This window comes from Ursus maritimus, unplaced genomic scaffold (assembly GCF_017311325.1).
Source record: "Ursus maritimus isolate PB19 unplaced genomic scaffold, ASM1731132v1 scaffold_25, whole genome shotgun sequence".
NCBI lineage: Eukaryota > Metazoa > Chordata > Mammalia > Carnivora > Ursidae > Ursus > Ursus maritimus.
This window is the reverse complement of record NW_024425008.1, coordinates 31,685,487-31,700,561: the sequence shown is the minus strand read 5'-3', so window position 1 is coordinate 31,700,561 and position 15,075 is coordinate 31,685,487. Positions and strand designations below refer to the sequence as shown.

Here is a 15,075-nt window from a genome sequence, read left to right as displayed (position 1 = left end):
CCTTCAGTCATTCACTGTACCAGTGACTGCTATTATGAACTAAAGGCCCTCCCCTTTCTTGCAGAAGCAGATGAGAGCTGAAGAAGCAAAAGGTATCCAGGAAAAAGCTGCAAAGATCAAAGAATGGGTGACCCTGAAGTTAGCAGAGGTGAATGGAAAACTCATCTCAGGAAGCCTGGAGTGGACATGCGAGGGGGGTCCCTCTGTCGCCCACCATGTTTCTGCCTCCTATCTATGGGGCCTTGACTGACCTCCATTGTGTAAACCGTTTGTCCTTCACTCAGCTTGAACACTGAGACTCATCGCTTCACTTTTCCCTTCCTCCTGTTGTGGTCGGGTTTCCCTAGAGCTCCTGCCAGCTTTGTGTTTGGGGAGGCGCCCAGCCAGTGTCCTCCTGAGAGCACACACACCCTACGTCCACCCTCTCCACTTCCCCTCTGTCCTCTCGTTCTTCTCAGCTGGTGTTTGTGATGATGATCAAATACACGTGTCGTTGACTGTTTCCCCCATTTTTAGTGGACCAATCCGTGGCATTCAGTACATTCACAATGTCGTGCAGCCACCACCACTGTCTGTTTCCAAAACTTTCATCACCCCAGACAGCAGCTCTGTGCCCAGCAGTCACGAAGTCCCTGATCTCTCGTCCCCCGGCCCCCAACAGCCCCTGTCCTTTTTCCACCTCTAGTTCGTCACTTGCTACACTTCACTTAGGAAAGCTTGGGGCTAGAAGCTGCCGTGCTACTAGCAACAAAAAACAAAAAGCAACCTCTTTCTAAACAAAAGGGAAAGGAATTGAAATTTGGAAAAGGACAAACATCAACTTCTCTTCCTCCATCCCAGCACAAATGGTTCATGCCTGCGGGGGGTATTGGTTCTTTTTGCCTCCCCATGTCCTGTCACCTGCTAGACTACAAGCTCTTGGGGTGCAGAGCTGATAACCTGGTTTGCCTCCATATTTGCTGAAAGGTACTCAAAAAAGTAGGTTGGATTTCATTAAGAATAATTACAGCAGCCGTGCACAAGGGTCTCATAGATGGTGTGTTGAGTTAAAGAAATCAGACCTAGACGTACATATTGTATAATTCCATTTATGCCAAAAGGGCACAACTGAGCCAATGTGTGCAGGGGTGCATGCCTGGATGGTAAAACCCAGAAAGCAAGGAAGTGAGTCTGGTACACTAAGAAGAGTGGCTGCCTTCCGGGGGAGGAAGAAGCATGTGACTGGGAAGGGGCGAGTCCAGGGTTGTCGGCCGTGCTGGCAAATTCCTATTTCTTGACCTGGATGGTGGTCACATGAGCATTCACTTCAGTCATTTGCTAAGCTCTTCATTGATGTGGTCTGCAGTTTCCTGGGTATGTATTCTAGTTCACAATTTTTTTTTTTAATGGTATTTTAGAAAAGACGGTGCAGGGGCTGCCAAATGGAATTCTATCCCAACCAAAACTGGTTAGCACAAAGGAAAGGGGGTAGGTCAGGGCTCCCTGGGAGGGTCAGCCCTGGATTGCTGGGGCCCCAAGTGTTCTTTTTCAAAGATTGGATTTAAAAAGGATTTTAATCTTATTTTGAATTATATGTCTGAACCTGTCGGCTAAGTATTCTAAGTCTTTTTTTTTTCTTTTTCCCAGCTTGAGATGGAGAATCAGCACCTGAAAAGCAGTAATGAGCAGCTGGTGGAGCAGGTGGGAGCCCTCCAAGACGCTCTAGCAGGTGAGCAGGACAGGCTGTGTGTGTGTGTGTGTGTGTGTGTGTGTGTGTGTGTGTCAGGGTGTGCGCTGAACTGAGGGAGCTCTCACCATACCCGTTTCCCCCAACCACAGCTCTTCAGATGGCACCTTCCGGGAAGCTGCTGCTGAACCCCCAGGAAGCCCCAGAGCAGGATTCTGCCCCTTCAGGGCCAGGGACGCAGCCAATAGGGCAGGACAGTGGTCCCCAGGCCCAAGGTGCCCTGAAGGCAGCTATGCATGCACCTTCCCCGGGTGCTCTGCAGAGCAAGGACTCTGGTCCTAAAGCAGGACTTTCCCTGGAGAAGTCTAGTTCCATTGTGGTCCATCCTGGGGAAAGAGCGGAGGCCAAGACCCTCCCACCTCCTCTCGGAAGAGAGGGCTCTCCCTGCCGGCCGTGCATGAAGCCTTGCACCCATAGACATGGTTCGGCTTCCTGGGGGGAGGGCCTGGTCACCGCTCAGGGAGGGACACTCCCTGGGACAAAGAACTCTGCCAGGGAAGGTAGCCTGGGCTGCAGCCTGACCCTCCCAAAGGTGCGGGTCCCCAGCACCCCCCGGGACAGCATCCAGCTGGCCAAGCGGCACCACAGTCAGCCCCAGGTGGGCCCTGGGTGCTTCAACCACGTGGTGAGCATCGAGATGGGGACCCTGTCAGCCCTCCATCCCTCCAGCCTTCCTGAGGCCGAGGCCCGAGCCAGGCCCCGGGAGGCACCGGAGAGCATGGAGGTGGAGGAGCCGCCCCCAGCGGGAAAGAAGGAGGAGGATAGACAGAGCCCGAAGGCCCGAAGAGCCGAGTGGGAGGAAGTGGAATTGGGCAGCAAACCCCCCACGCCGCCTCTGCACCGGTTTCCATCCTGGGTAAGAGGCACTTTGTTTGCCGGGGGGGTGGGGTAGGGGGGCAGAGCGGCTCGTGGGGCGCAGACTCGCAGGGCCAGAGCCGGGACTCGGAGTGGTTGCACAGTGGCTGGCTCTCCCTTCGTGACCTTGTGCCACCGACCAAGCTGGGCGCCTGGGGCACATTTTCTCATCTAATCTTCTGCACTCTTTGAGGGGGTACAGTGCGCTGGTGAGGAGCACAGGTCCCCGAATCAAACCACTAGGGTTTGCTGAATGTGACCCTGAGCATGTTACTAAACCTCTTCCTAGCCTCCGTTCCCCTTTGTGACATGGGGTAACAGTACTTGCTTTACCGGGTGGTTGTGAGGAGGGAGCGTGTGAGGTGGCAGGGAGCACCTGCAGTCGTGGTTCACAGAAAGTGCTGGCTGCTGTTGTCTGCGAGCCTTTCCTTACTGTAATATTGGATAAAGGACGTGATGGCCGGTGGCACTGCCTCTGAATCAGCAATCTGGGGTTGGGGACCCCGAGGAAACAAGACCAGCCATGCGTCAGTCTTCGCAGAGTTGGGTGATGGCTACGCAAGGTCATTCTTTATTCTCTTCTTTCCGCTTTTGTGTCTCTTTGGCATTTTCCGTGATAAACACTTAAAATGAAAATGGGAGGGGCACCTGGTGCTCAATTGGTTGAGCGTCTGCCTTCGGCTGAGGTCATGATCCCAAGGTTCTGGGATTGAGTCCTGCATCGGGCTCCTTGCTCAGCGGGAAGCCTGCTTCTTCCTCTCCCTCTGCTGCTCCCCCTGCTTGTGCTCTCTCTCTCTCAAATAAATAAAATATTCAAAAAATAAAAATAAAATGAAAATGGGGGGTGGACGGACATGGATACGGCTGCCCAGGTCAGTGTGGAGGGTGAGATGAGATGCAGGGCGAAGAGCGTGTAGCTCGGGGCCCAGCACGAGCACAGGACCCCGCATCTGTGCGAGCCGTGAGCTGCTGTCCCCTGTTACCGATGGGGCACTGCTGTCCCCACAGACTTGCTTACTCGCCCGTGGTCATGGAGCCGCTAGTGAGGAGCCAGGCTTTAAAGGTGGGCCCCGCTGCCTCCAGGCCCGGCTCTAACCTTCTGGCTTAGGGGACATCATAGAGCAGATGTCTGCTTCTTCCTTGTGCTCAGACCCCCAGATGATGCTGTGATGGGAGACGTCTGTGTGTCTGGCTCCTGGCAGCACAAGGGAAAGGGGTTCTGGGGGGCGTACTTCGGGGTGACACCGCCTTTCATTTTCACCACTGCCTGGGAGACCTGCCTTTTCAGCAGCACCTTGCGGGGGCTCTGTTTGCAGTGCTGGCGGCCTCAGCACCGCAAGCATATGGGCCACGTCCTTAGCAGTGCTTGCTGACCAGCGCTGATGGCCGTAAGGGGGCCGGATGGCTGGAGACACAGCCACGCCTGGGAGTGGGGTCTGGGGGAGGCCTGCTAGGCCTCCCTGGGCCGGTCTTGAGGCCTTATGCTGCTGCCCTGTCCCTGAAGCACCGGGGGTCGTGGGAACACCTCACAAGGTGCTGCCATCCAGAGAGCAAGGGTGAGGTGGAGGGGCAGCGGGCAGGGAAGGAGCACAGGGGCAGGCGGGGCAGCAGTGGAGAGGATGTTGGAAAGGAGGGAAGGGCCAGGCCAGGCTGGACCACCATCAGAACCATCCCTCTTCTCTTTCATTGTTGCCTTGTAACTACAGACCCTCTAGAACCCTAAAGCAGAGGTGGGCAGTGAGGGGCATCCGGGCAAGGGGGCCTCAGCAGGGGGTGCCAGAGAGAAGTGCTGCTCACTTCTGCCGTTTGGCCAAAACAGAGCCGTCCGCCATGATGGCTCAGAGGAGTTCTTGTGTTCTGCCTGCACGTGTTGGGTGTGGGTTGAGGGGAGGGGAAGAGAGACCCAGGGGAAAAGGGAGTGAATACTTTAGACGATGCTTCGGACGACGCTTTCCCCATGTGACGTCAGCTGAGCTGTGGGGGTGAAGGTGTGAAGGGGCGTCGGGTCTTTCCACAGGCCCTCGCTGCTCTCAGCTGGGCCCCGGGACCCAGCGGTTGGCCATACCAGCTAAGGAGGACTTGCCTCCTGTTCACAATCTTCATCGCAACTCGCGCCTAAGAAACCTCGATAGGTGCCCACTCTCTCTTCTCAGGTGGGACCCGCTGGGCAGGGACCATCTGAGGGGAAAGCAAGACCGGGGATGGAGAGGCGGACAGCTCTCAGAGGGAGGCGCATACACCCATCTGCCAGTTCAGAGTGTGCAGAGCCCTTTCTTGGTTGATCCTCAAAGCAACCTCGTGAGCGGGGCAGTGGATAACTTTTGTGAAACACTCCCACGTCTGTTTTACCTAAATCCGACAAGCATCGCTTGCATATCCTCTGTGAAGTTAGAGGCTGCCTGTGGCTGAATTCTATGAGCAGCACTAGCAGGAATAATCCCCTCCAGGGACCCCCTTCCTCGCTGCCCCTCTGTCTCTCTTACCTCCCATCCCTCTGCTCAGCTCAGGGGAGGTCCCACCCAGCCCTCCTTCCCCCACGTACCCAGAACTGCTGCTCCCCTCTGGGGGACACCCCGGTAGCACCCCGCAGCCCTTCCAGCCCCAGGCCCCAGCCCCGCTGCCTCCCTGAGCCAGCTAGGCCCACCTTGCCTCGTCCTTGTGACTCCCCTGAGGGGAGTCTTTGTTTCCCTTTACCTTGAGTGGAGAAAAGGGTGGGAAAAGCGCAGGTGGGGCCTCTGGGTTGTTTGATCAAAACCATTAGCAAAGCTCCCTAGGCCTGTGGGCCTGCTTCAGACCCAGGAATGCTGAGGTTAGGTAACGGGGGAGTTGAGGGTGGGGGTTCCCATCCATGTGTCTTCTACAGTGGGGCTCAGGGTCCTAGGCGAGCTTAGGCAGACTTTGTAGGTTGGGCTGAACCATGAACATCACGTTGTTACTGTAGGAAAAACTGTCCCAGTTTCCAAACAACGGGCTTAGAAAAGGGCGAGCCCCTGCCGTGGGGCTCCCACCTCTTCATTATCAACACCCCAGCTTCGAGGGGTGAGAGCCTGAGACCCAGGGCCTCTACAATGGGTATGATTCAGAGAAACAGGAAGGGTGGGGGCACTAGAAGGGATGCGTATCTGTTGGATGCTGATTATATTCCCGGCGTCCGCTCTCTGTGACAGGTGCGTGTTAACCCACTTTTGGGGTGAGGAAGAGGAGGCTCAGATATGACTTGCCTGGGATTACCCCACCTGTAATTGGCCAAGCCTGGACGCACACCTGCGTCCACAGCCATCCTTTGCCCTCCACACCCAGGAGGGGCTGCGCTGGGCTCCGTACTGGGCTCTGACACTCTGGGGCCTTCCATTCCAGGAGAGCCGGATCTATGCTGTGGCCACGGCTGGCATGCGGCTCTCGGATGCATCTCCCAGAACGAATGCCGCCTGCTGCGGTGAGTCCCCAGGGAGCCCACGTGCTGGACAGGGTGGGCATGCAGGGAGACTCTTAGGAACACCCAGCACCCCGTTCCTTCCCCAGCAGGTGAGGTTCAGTGAAATCACACAGCCGGGCTACCTACCGAGGAGGGAGAAGGAAGCTGTGCAGGTTTAGTTTATGGCTTACAGGGTGGGCGTGGCCTTGAACCGGATTGTAGCCAATTACGGAGCTGGAAGGGGCCTTAGAAGTGGGGTTCTCTAGCTCAGCCTCCCACCTGCACTGGCTTCCCTTCTGTAGTGCCCAGTACTAGGGGTCGGAGAGCCCCCCCCCATGCCTTGATTTAGATGAGCCCCCTGAAGGAACCACATCCCTACCCTTTGGCTCCCAAGCTAGCTGGCCAGCCACTGAAGCCCCCAGGATGTGAGCTCCAGAGTCACACAGTTGGTGATTCACCTCGCAAGGGTGGGACTAAAGAAGTCCTTGGCCCCCATGCTAAGGACTGCCACCCCATCTGTCTCCTGGAGTGCTCTTTCAGGGAACACTGTCTACGTGGAACTCCTCCTCAGTTTGCCCAGGTCTCTGCCTCCCACAGGTCCCCCAAGTGAGTTACAGCACCCGAGTTAATCTCATCCCTCTTCCCCATCCCCTCCAGCTTCAAGCCCTCCTGCCCTTGCGTCCCCTGGGCCTTTCTCTGGCCTTGTCTACAAGAATGTCACCGTGCCTGTCTACACAGCCCTGAAGGGGGTAAGAAGCTGCTGTCCGAGGTGGGCGTGTTCTATGCAGGAGGCCCCTTCTCCATGTAGTGGCTCGAGTGGGTCAGGCTTCCACACACACAACTCTGGGCAGGGAGCTCGGCTACCATATATATGTCATTTTTAGTATTTATTAGATTTTTATTATAAAAACTGTATGTTTACAAAAATTTGAATCCGTATGATCATGGGCAAAGTGAAAAGGTAAATGTTAGACCCACTGCTGCTTCACCTGTCTTCCCCATCTTTTCACGTCTGTCCCGGGAGGACTCCTTCCAGAATATTTCATATGTGTTCAAACATATATTCCTATGTATACTCTCATAATATCTCTGCGGGTTTTTCTTTGAGCACACAGTATTACATTAGTTTCGTATCTCTGTCTTTTTTAACAAAAATCAGCTGTAACCGCAGCATAATGTTTTCATACATATTTTTGTCTCCTTTTGTTATTGGTTTTTGAGGTCAAAACAGTAATACTTTGTGAAACTTTTTAAAGAAGAATCAAAAAGCCAAAAGTGAAATTTTCTTTCACGTTACTTTTCCCTAATTTCTAACCCTGGAGGCAACTATCATTCGTGGTTTGGTGTTTATTCTGTGAGGCTCTCTGTTGCATTTACCAGTGCACTGACAGATCCTGCCTGTGTCCCTGTCCCTGTCTCTCACACACAGGCACACACACACATACACACGCGTGCGTGTGTACACAAGGAGGATCACACCGTATATGTCCTTCCGTCCCTTGCTTGCTCGCACGACCGTGAGTCAGATCTCCCAGCTGCACCTCCGTGCACAGCTCTGCTTCCCCTCTTAGGGCTGTCTGGTACCCCTGCTGTGGATGCCCCATAACTACCTTACCCTGCCCTCTACTGATGGACAGTTTAGGTCCCATCTCTGTTTTTCTCTGCAGTCACTGTCATGATGAATATCATTGCACAAACGCATCTCTGTGCACTCAAGTATCACGTGTATGTATTTCCGGAGGACAGAGTTCTAGAGGGGAAATGTATGGGTGAATGATAGGCATATTTTACATTTTGGCAGGTCTTGCCAAATTACCTTCTAAAAGGCTTTATCAGGCTACAGAGCACCTCGTTCCCCACACTTTCACCAACGTTGAGATAGTCTTTTTAAATGTTTGCCAACTGAGATGGCTTCTCGTTTCCTTATCCGCACACGTTTAAAGCTCCTATCTGTGCTTGGCCTGCGTGGCGTTCTGGTCCCCTAGTGGCAGGAGGAAGGGTCACAGCAGCTGGGTACTCGGCCTAGATGGGCCAGTTCCTTTGGGGACCACAGAGGATGGTGTGTGGGCGGGAGGCCTAAGGGGAAGCATGGAGGTGAGGACGGGAGAGTAAGGTGGAGACCGAATGGTTGTCTGTAGAGTGCCCCAGGGGGGTGATGGCGTCCACGTGCCCCAGACAGGCCGTGTGAGTGGGAGTACCAGTGCCCACAGGAAGGGCTGTGTTTTGCAAGGTGAGCTGGAGTGGGGGAGGGCGCCTGTCTTGCAGAGAGCCACGCAGATCAGCACTGTGCCTTTTGTGGACGAATCCTCTGGGTCCGATGATGACTGCAGCTCTCAGGCGAGTTTTCGAACCTCAGTCCCCTGCTGTGAGTCCAGGAAGACCAGCGGACTGGGCAGCCCCCGGGCCATAAAGAGAGGTACAGAGGAGGGACTGGGAGGGTGCGGGGCAGAAGCAGCCCCATGCCTCCTCCCATGCGCGGGCTTACCCAGGGCCCCTGCTTGATCTGTGCCTGTGACCCTCAGCTCCAGACTCAGAGGTCCTGGGTCAGGGAGGAAGGCTCCTGCAGCCCCTGGCCCTTGACTCCTCCTCCCTCAGCAGGCGTGTCCATGTCCTCGCTGAGCTCCGAGGGTGACTACGCCATCCCCCCGGACGCCTGCTCGCTGGACAGCGACTACTCGGAACCAGAGCACAAACTGCAGCGCACGTCAGCCTTCTCCGGCGAGGGGCCGGGCCTGGGCAGGGTGAGCTGGGAGCACGGGCCGCCCCGGGCTGAGGCAGGGCAGCATGGGGCAGCCTCCAGCAGAGGCTGTGTCTGCCTGGAGCCCTCAGCCGGAGACGAGGGGTCCTGGGGAATGCCCAAGGGCCACGGGGGCCGCGACATGTGTGCGGCGCCAGGGAGTAGGCAGTGGGCAGGTACCGAGTCAGGTGCACACAGACCCTGTGAAGAAGGAGAGAGCACCCAGTGAGCTCCTCATCAACCCACGAGTAGCCAGTAGGCTTTCCCATGGCGGCCCACCGGGCCCCAGGCGTTTCCATGTGTTCCCATCCTGGAATGCCAAGAGCGGGCATTTACAGGGTTCTTACCAAGCACCCCACACCATGCTCAGTGCTCTTCATGCTTTGTCCCATGTGTCCTCACCATCCTCTCAGGACAAGGACCCCATTTTTTTGGATAAGAAGCCTGAGGCTTAGAGTCGTGCTGCAGACCCACATCCCTCATTCCCTAGGCCTCTGCCCCAGCCTGGCTGATGTGCCCTTCTTCCCCAAACCTCACTCTCCCTTCCTGCTGCCTACAGTGGCCTTTTCCTCCCCTTGGTGTGGCTTTGAAGGGAAGCTGACTTTTCCTTCCAAGGCCAGTTTGGATCTGGCTCTTCAGGAAGCCCTCCCTGGCCAGCCTCTCCCTCATGCAGCCCCTGGCAGGGCCACCTTGCTTTATGCTAGTTCTGTCTGAACCCTTAGCAGGGCATAGTGCCCTGAAAATGCATCTAGTAGGTACTCAAAAATTTGTTTTTAATTGATGACAAAGCAGTAACTCAAGTGGGCCATTTTGGCTCGTGTGACATCTACAAACCCAAAGTGATTCCCCCTTTCTGTCCACTCCTCTTCCCCCCCGCCCCCGTACCCTCTCACCCCTGCAGGAGTCACTGGAGAAGTCGGGCTACCTGCTAAAAATGGGGAGCCGGGTAAAGACGTGGAAGAGGCGCTGGTTTGTCCTGAGACAGGGACAGATTATGTACTACAAGTCCCCGGTGAGACCCTCCTCCCCCAGGACAGTAGTCAAAAGGGCCCCGGCCCAAACTCAGAACTGTGCAGCGGGGGCTAGAAGAAGGGTTGGTGGGGCCCACGGCCAGAGGGCAGAGGTCTGGCAGGTGGGGAGAGGTGGCCTGTCTGGGCACCCAGGGCTTTGAGCCTCACACGGGACCCTGAGGCTGGTCACGGGTTCCTGGAGTGAAATCAGGCACAGAGCCGTCAAAGGCAGTTCCAGATGAGTTGGCTTGGTGATTCCTTCTTACTTCAGAAGCTGATTTCTTTTAATTCCTAGTCCTGTAAAAGAATTGTTTCCAGGCTGTCCTCACATTATCTGGGTGGTTCTAACAGAGAGCCCATCACCTCCTCCACCTCCTTCCTGTACAGTTTGGGATTAGGGAGCCTTGGATGTTGAGATCTAGTTTGACAGGACCTCCTTGGGGAACCAACATTAATGTTTTAAAGAAAGTGAAAAGGCCATGTCTCTTGTACAACTCCAGCCAGTGGTCAGTGGCTGTTGAGGATTCCAGACCCGTATCACTCAGTGAGTGGGCATGCTCTGATTGGTTAGTAAGGTGTGCAGGTGCACTGGGAAGGGGAATGGTGATAGGTATGCCACTTATTTGCCACACTTGGTATGAAGAATGTAGTAGAAAAATTTAAAGACTTTATAGCTCAGAATAACGTGATTGGCTTCTGACCTAATTTTAAAGGTTCAATCTATACTTTTTTAAGGCTGGGGTCACATGGACCCATGTCTCTCTCTAATCATTGCTCCATTTAGCCAGAACCAGGATCCAGAACAAGTTACCAATCATACCATAGCCCAGGAAAGCTTGGGAATCACTTTCCCCTTCGCCTGTGGCCTGGAGTAAGATCTGAGGGAGAATGATGTGCTCTGGGAAGGGTCCTACCGTGTTCCTGCCCGTTCCTGTCTTTACAGAGCGATGTCATCCGGAAACCTCAGGGTCAAGTGGAACTGAATTCCCGTTGCCAAATTGTTCGAGGAGAGGGTGCACAGACATTCCAGGTGGGTGGGCTCCTAGCAGCCAGCGGTTTAGACGAAGAGGTGCTGGGTTTGGATAGGACTATGATGGAAACAAAGCTGGGGCAAAATGAGCATGTGTGAGAGACATCACATCCACACTTGGATGTGACCCTAATTTGTGAGTACTGGGAGGGAAGAAGAGACCGAATGTGCGAGACAGAGTGAAGGTAGCAGAGACAGGGGGAAGAGAACAAGGGAAAGAAGGGAGGGAGACCCAGGGTGGGAGGAAGGAAGGCCCAGTGGGTTCAGGGATCTGTGCCCCCTCAGAGCCCAGTCCCTGGCATGCCATCCTGCCGTCTCCCTGCCCCTGATCTCTCCCCCACAGCTTATCTCTGAGAAGAAAACCTATTACCTGACAGCGGACTCACCAGGCCTGCTGGAGGAGTGGGTCCGAGTACTGCAGAGCCTGCTGAAGGTCCAGGCCGTGGGGCCTCCAGCCCTGCCGCGGGGTGGCACCAAGCCCGCTGTGAAGGGCTGGCTGACCAAGGTAGGGGACGGGCTGGTGGGGAGGAACGCGGGCCTCCCGAGCTCCCGAGAGGCAGGGGAGCCAGGCGCCTAAGGGCGGCCCTCCTTACAGCCCGTCTGCAGGACTTGGCTCACCGGGTTAGCCTGTGGGCCTCAGACACGTCTGACCACTCAGAGTGTCCGTGAATGAACACAGAGATCAGGGTTGTGAGTACCACAACTGTTGTTGGGACAGGAGGGAAAGGAACGTCTTGGACCTATTTTGAGGTCATTAGGAATTGCTTCCCCCGCACCTGCGCCCGCCGTGCCTCAGTATGAATAGTGGAAGCCATGAGGTGGGTGAGGTAGGGGTGGCCACTCAAAGAGGTCAGATCCCAGGCCTGCCCTAAAGGTGTTTGAGTTAGGACTCTTCTGGCTATAAGGAGCAGAGAAGTACTGTTAACCTCGAGAAAATGGAAGTTAACAAGAAAGCACATGAACTAGGCCAGAACGCCATGAGAAAGCAAAGCCACGTGTGAGCAAGCTCGGTGCTCTTGGCTCTCTCTCCGCCTCCGCATTCAGTCTGTGCTCGTGTCAGTCTCCTGCCACCCTCATGATTTACGTTTGCCTGGGGGCTTTAGTCCGCCGGGCATGGCCCTGCCCTCCCTCTCAGCATCCTGACAGCTGTGTCCATATTCCTGGGACAGGACATCTGACTGGCCTGGTTAGTCTTTATGGCGTGTGGTGCAAGGATGGATGGGCTGTCACAGGGTACACACCACGAACCCTCCACGTGAAAGGGCCCAGTCCTGCTAGTAGGGAGTCTGGGTGGCATCTCTACTAAGGACCTGAGTTTGACCAGGGGTTTTGAGATCTGCCTTCCTCTGGCTTCTCTTTGGCAGTCCTGGATTTACTTCTGGGATTACCTGGTTCCAATCACGAGGTCTTAATTTCTGTCTTATAGGTAAAACATGGCCATTCCAAGCTGGTCTGGTGTGCTCTTGTTGGGAGAACCTTCTATTACTATCGAAGTCATGAGGACAAGGTACTTCCTGGCTTCCTGACAGCACCCACTCTCTGCTTTCCCCAGACCACATTCCTGTGGCCCCATGTCCTGATGGAAGGCCCCAGCTTTTCCATCAACCCTGCCTCATGCCACCACAAGTACAAAGCTGGCTGGATCCCTGTAGCCTGAATGGCCAGTGTGCACAGCCCACAGATTCCACCCGTGGGGTCTGTCTGTGCTTCTCCAGGCAAGCCTCAGCCAGGGAGCTATAGTTAACCCCCCTCTTTCTGTGACCCAACCATGTCCATGATTCCCAGCCCAGCAGGGCCTGAGGGTTCAGAGAGAGGAGGCTGCCCTGTTCCCTGCTGGCTCTCCTATTCATGGAAGTCTCCTGTCCACAGCGACCCCTGGGCCATCTGTCTGTGCGGGACGCACGCGTAGAGGAAGTAGATCGATCCTGTGACTCAGACGAGGACTACGAGGCTGGAGGAAGCAGGCGGTTGCTCTCCTCCCACTGCACCCTGGTGATCCACCCCCCAGAGCACAGCCCCACCTACCTCCTCATTGGCACCAAGCATGAAAAGGTAAGAGAGGGGGCTGGGCCTCCTCGGCCAAGCTTGGTCCTGTGATTCTCATCTTCCCTTCCTTCTTTCCCAACCTCCCCAAATTCAAGTTTCTTTCCTTCCTGGACATTTTGGTAACTAGCATTCCCTGATTGGGACTATTCCTTATAGTGAATTCCCTCCCAGTGACAAGCATCTCTCCACTGGGACCATGAGATAGCACCTCAAGCTTAGAAATTTGGGTTCATGTTCACCCGATCCCAAGTCTTTCCTCTTAGAGACTGGTGGCCTTGACTTGTGCCAGCCAGACTAGCCTAGCCTCACGCTGGGCTTGGCCCCTTCAAGGAAACTTCTCCGGAGCTCTGCCTCCCTTCTTCCCACTCCAGTCTCTGCAGATGGCTTCCATCCCTTTCTAGGACACATGGCTGTACCACCTCACGGTGGCTGCAGGGGGCAGCAGTGCCAGGGTTGGCACTGCCTATGAACAGCTCATTGGAAAACTGATGGACGGGGAGGGAGACCCAGGTAAGGCAAGGGTGGCTATCCCTGCTTGGGTTGGAGGGTGGTGGCTGGGTAACGGTTGGTCAGAAACCCAAAGAAAGCATTTCTGTACCTCGAAGCTGTTTTAAAACGGTCTAAGCCATGGAGGGACATTTCCATCCAAGCTCCAGAGCCCCTGTTTCTGGTGAAGATACTGAGGTGACCATGCTGTGTCTGGGGGAGTTGACTTGGGAACAGACTTTCCAGTGACCCCGGTCAATGTTTTACTTTTTTCACTGTGGCTTTGCTGGCTGGGCAGAGGGTTGAGGAAGGAAGGTAGCTGGTGAATAGTTCAAGCTTGTTAATCCATGAATGAAGCCCACGTTGGGATTAGACCAAGCCAAGCCTGGGGTGTTATGAGGTCCTCGTTACGCTCCTGATTCTCAGGACCCTGAGGAGCTAGCGGCCACACCACACTCCCCTTCCCTGCTGCTCCGAGGCTTGTGGACGTCAGGCCGATGTGCGCTCTCCATCCAGACCCGACCCTGCAGGGAGGGGCCTCCCCTGCACACACGTGCTTGCGCTCAGATACCCACAAGCGCGCGTACTCACCCCTGTTGCAGCCCCGCGAGCAGAGCAGTAGCCACGTCCCTGTGAGCCACGCTCGTGAGCGTGCTAGAGGCGGTGCACAGCTGTGTGCCCCACACTGTGGACACAAACCCAGTGCGTCGCGTGGATCCAGACAGTCCGTCCTTGCTTTCCTCACAGATCCAGGAGGGGGTGGCGGTGGGGGTGGGAGGCAAGTCCCCTCCCCAGCGGTAACTGCTGCTGCTCTCGGTGCTGTGCTCTGGGCAGATTCCCCTCTCTGGAGGCACCCCATGCTGTGTTACAGCAAAGACGGGCTATACACCTCCCTCACCACGCTGCCCTCGGAGGCCCTGCAGACGGAGGCTGTCAAGCTCTTCAAGGTAAGACGGGAACGGAGCCCAGGCCCACCAACAGGTGGCCCCCTCGCCGTGGGCCCAGGCTCTCCCCGGAGCAGTTTGCCCACCATGGCGATGCCAGGGGGGAGCCCAGGCAGTTAGGGGTAGCTCACAGAGGGATCTGAGGGAAAGGGAAAAAGTCCCACAGGTCCTCGCCATGGTCCGTTATGGCGGGGAGGCATTCACGGCTTCCTTGGGAAGAGCCAGTGAAACGACTCTTTGAGGAACTCCCCTCCTCCTAGAGTGAACAGCAGAAAAGGCCAGGTTTAGGTTGCTTCCAAACCTGAGAGAGTCTGACCTCTTTTAGAATGTTCTTTGTGTCTGTCTGAATATTCTCTTAAAAAAAATGAATGTCTTGCTTATGTAATGGACACATTTAAAGAAGGAACGATTCTATCCCAAAGTAGCCTTCTCAGCGGGCAGTGGCAGTGCTCCCTCTTAGAAGGGGCTGCCCGCTGTAAACCGGAGCCTCCCTGGAGCCCAGGGGGACGGCTCGGTCTGCCCACTGTCACCAAGGATACTCACCAAGGGGCTGTGGGTCTGCCTGTGCCCACCATCATTTCCCGGCCAGTCCTGCCAGCTCTTCATCAACGTGCCTGTGGAAGCAGCCTCGGTGGACTACCACGTGTCTCTGGCCCAGGCGGCCCTGCAGGTCTGCCTTGCCCACCCCGAGCTGCAGAGCGAGATCTACTGCCAGCTCATGAAGCAGACCAGCTGCCGCCCACCTCAGAAGTGCTCCCTCGTGCAGGTGAGCAGCGCCGGGGCAAAGCAGCCGCTGGGAGCCCTTGGCGGGGGCTGCCCAGGACGC

The 15,075-nt window shown here is 55.7% G+C and overlaps 1 protein-coding gene across 1 annotated transcript in view; it reads left to right on the top strand.

The window, feature by feature from the left end:
• The window catches only part of PLEKHH1 (pleckstrin homology, MyTH4 and FERM domain containing H1), a 40,226-nt gene that overhangs the window by 15,533 nt on the left and 9,618 nt on the right, over positions 1-15,075 (top strand). Inside the window, exons 4-18 of the mRNA XM_040641752.1 lie at positions 65-148; positions 1,627-1,708; positions 1,819-2,582; positions 5,939-6,017; positions 6,654-6,745; positions 8,262-8,412; positions 8,595-8,737; positions 9,635-9,745; positions 10,687-10,773; positions 11,117-11,278; positions 12,200-12,280; positions 12,643-12,825; positions 13,221-13,329; positions 14,140-14,252; positions 14,839-15,015. Of these exons, the coding sequence (XP_040497686.1) occupies positions 65-148; positions 1,627-1,708; positions 1,819-2,582; positions 5,939-6,017; positions 6,654-6,745; positions 8,262-8,412; positions 8,595-8,737; positions 9,635-9,745; positions 10,687-10,773; positions 11,117-11,278; positions 12,200-12,280; positions 12,643-12,825; positions 13,221-13,329; positions 14,140-14,252; positions 14,839-15,015 (2,418 nt within the window). The remainder of the gene's footprint in view (positions 1-64; positions 149-1,626; positions 1,709-1,818; positions 2,583-5,938; positions 6,018-6,653; positions 6,746-8,261; positions 8,413-8,594; positions 8,738-9,634; positions 9,746-10,686; positions 10,774-11,116; positions 11,279-12,199; positions 12,281-12,642; positions 12,826-13,220; positions 13,330-14,139; positions 14,253-14,838; positions 15,016-15,075) is intronic.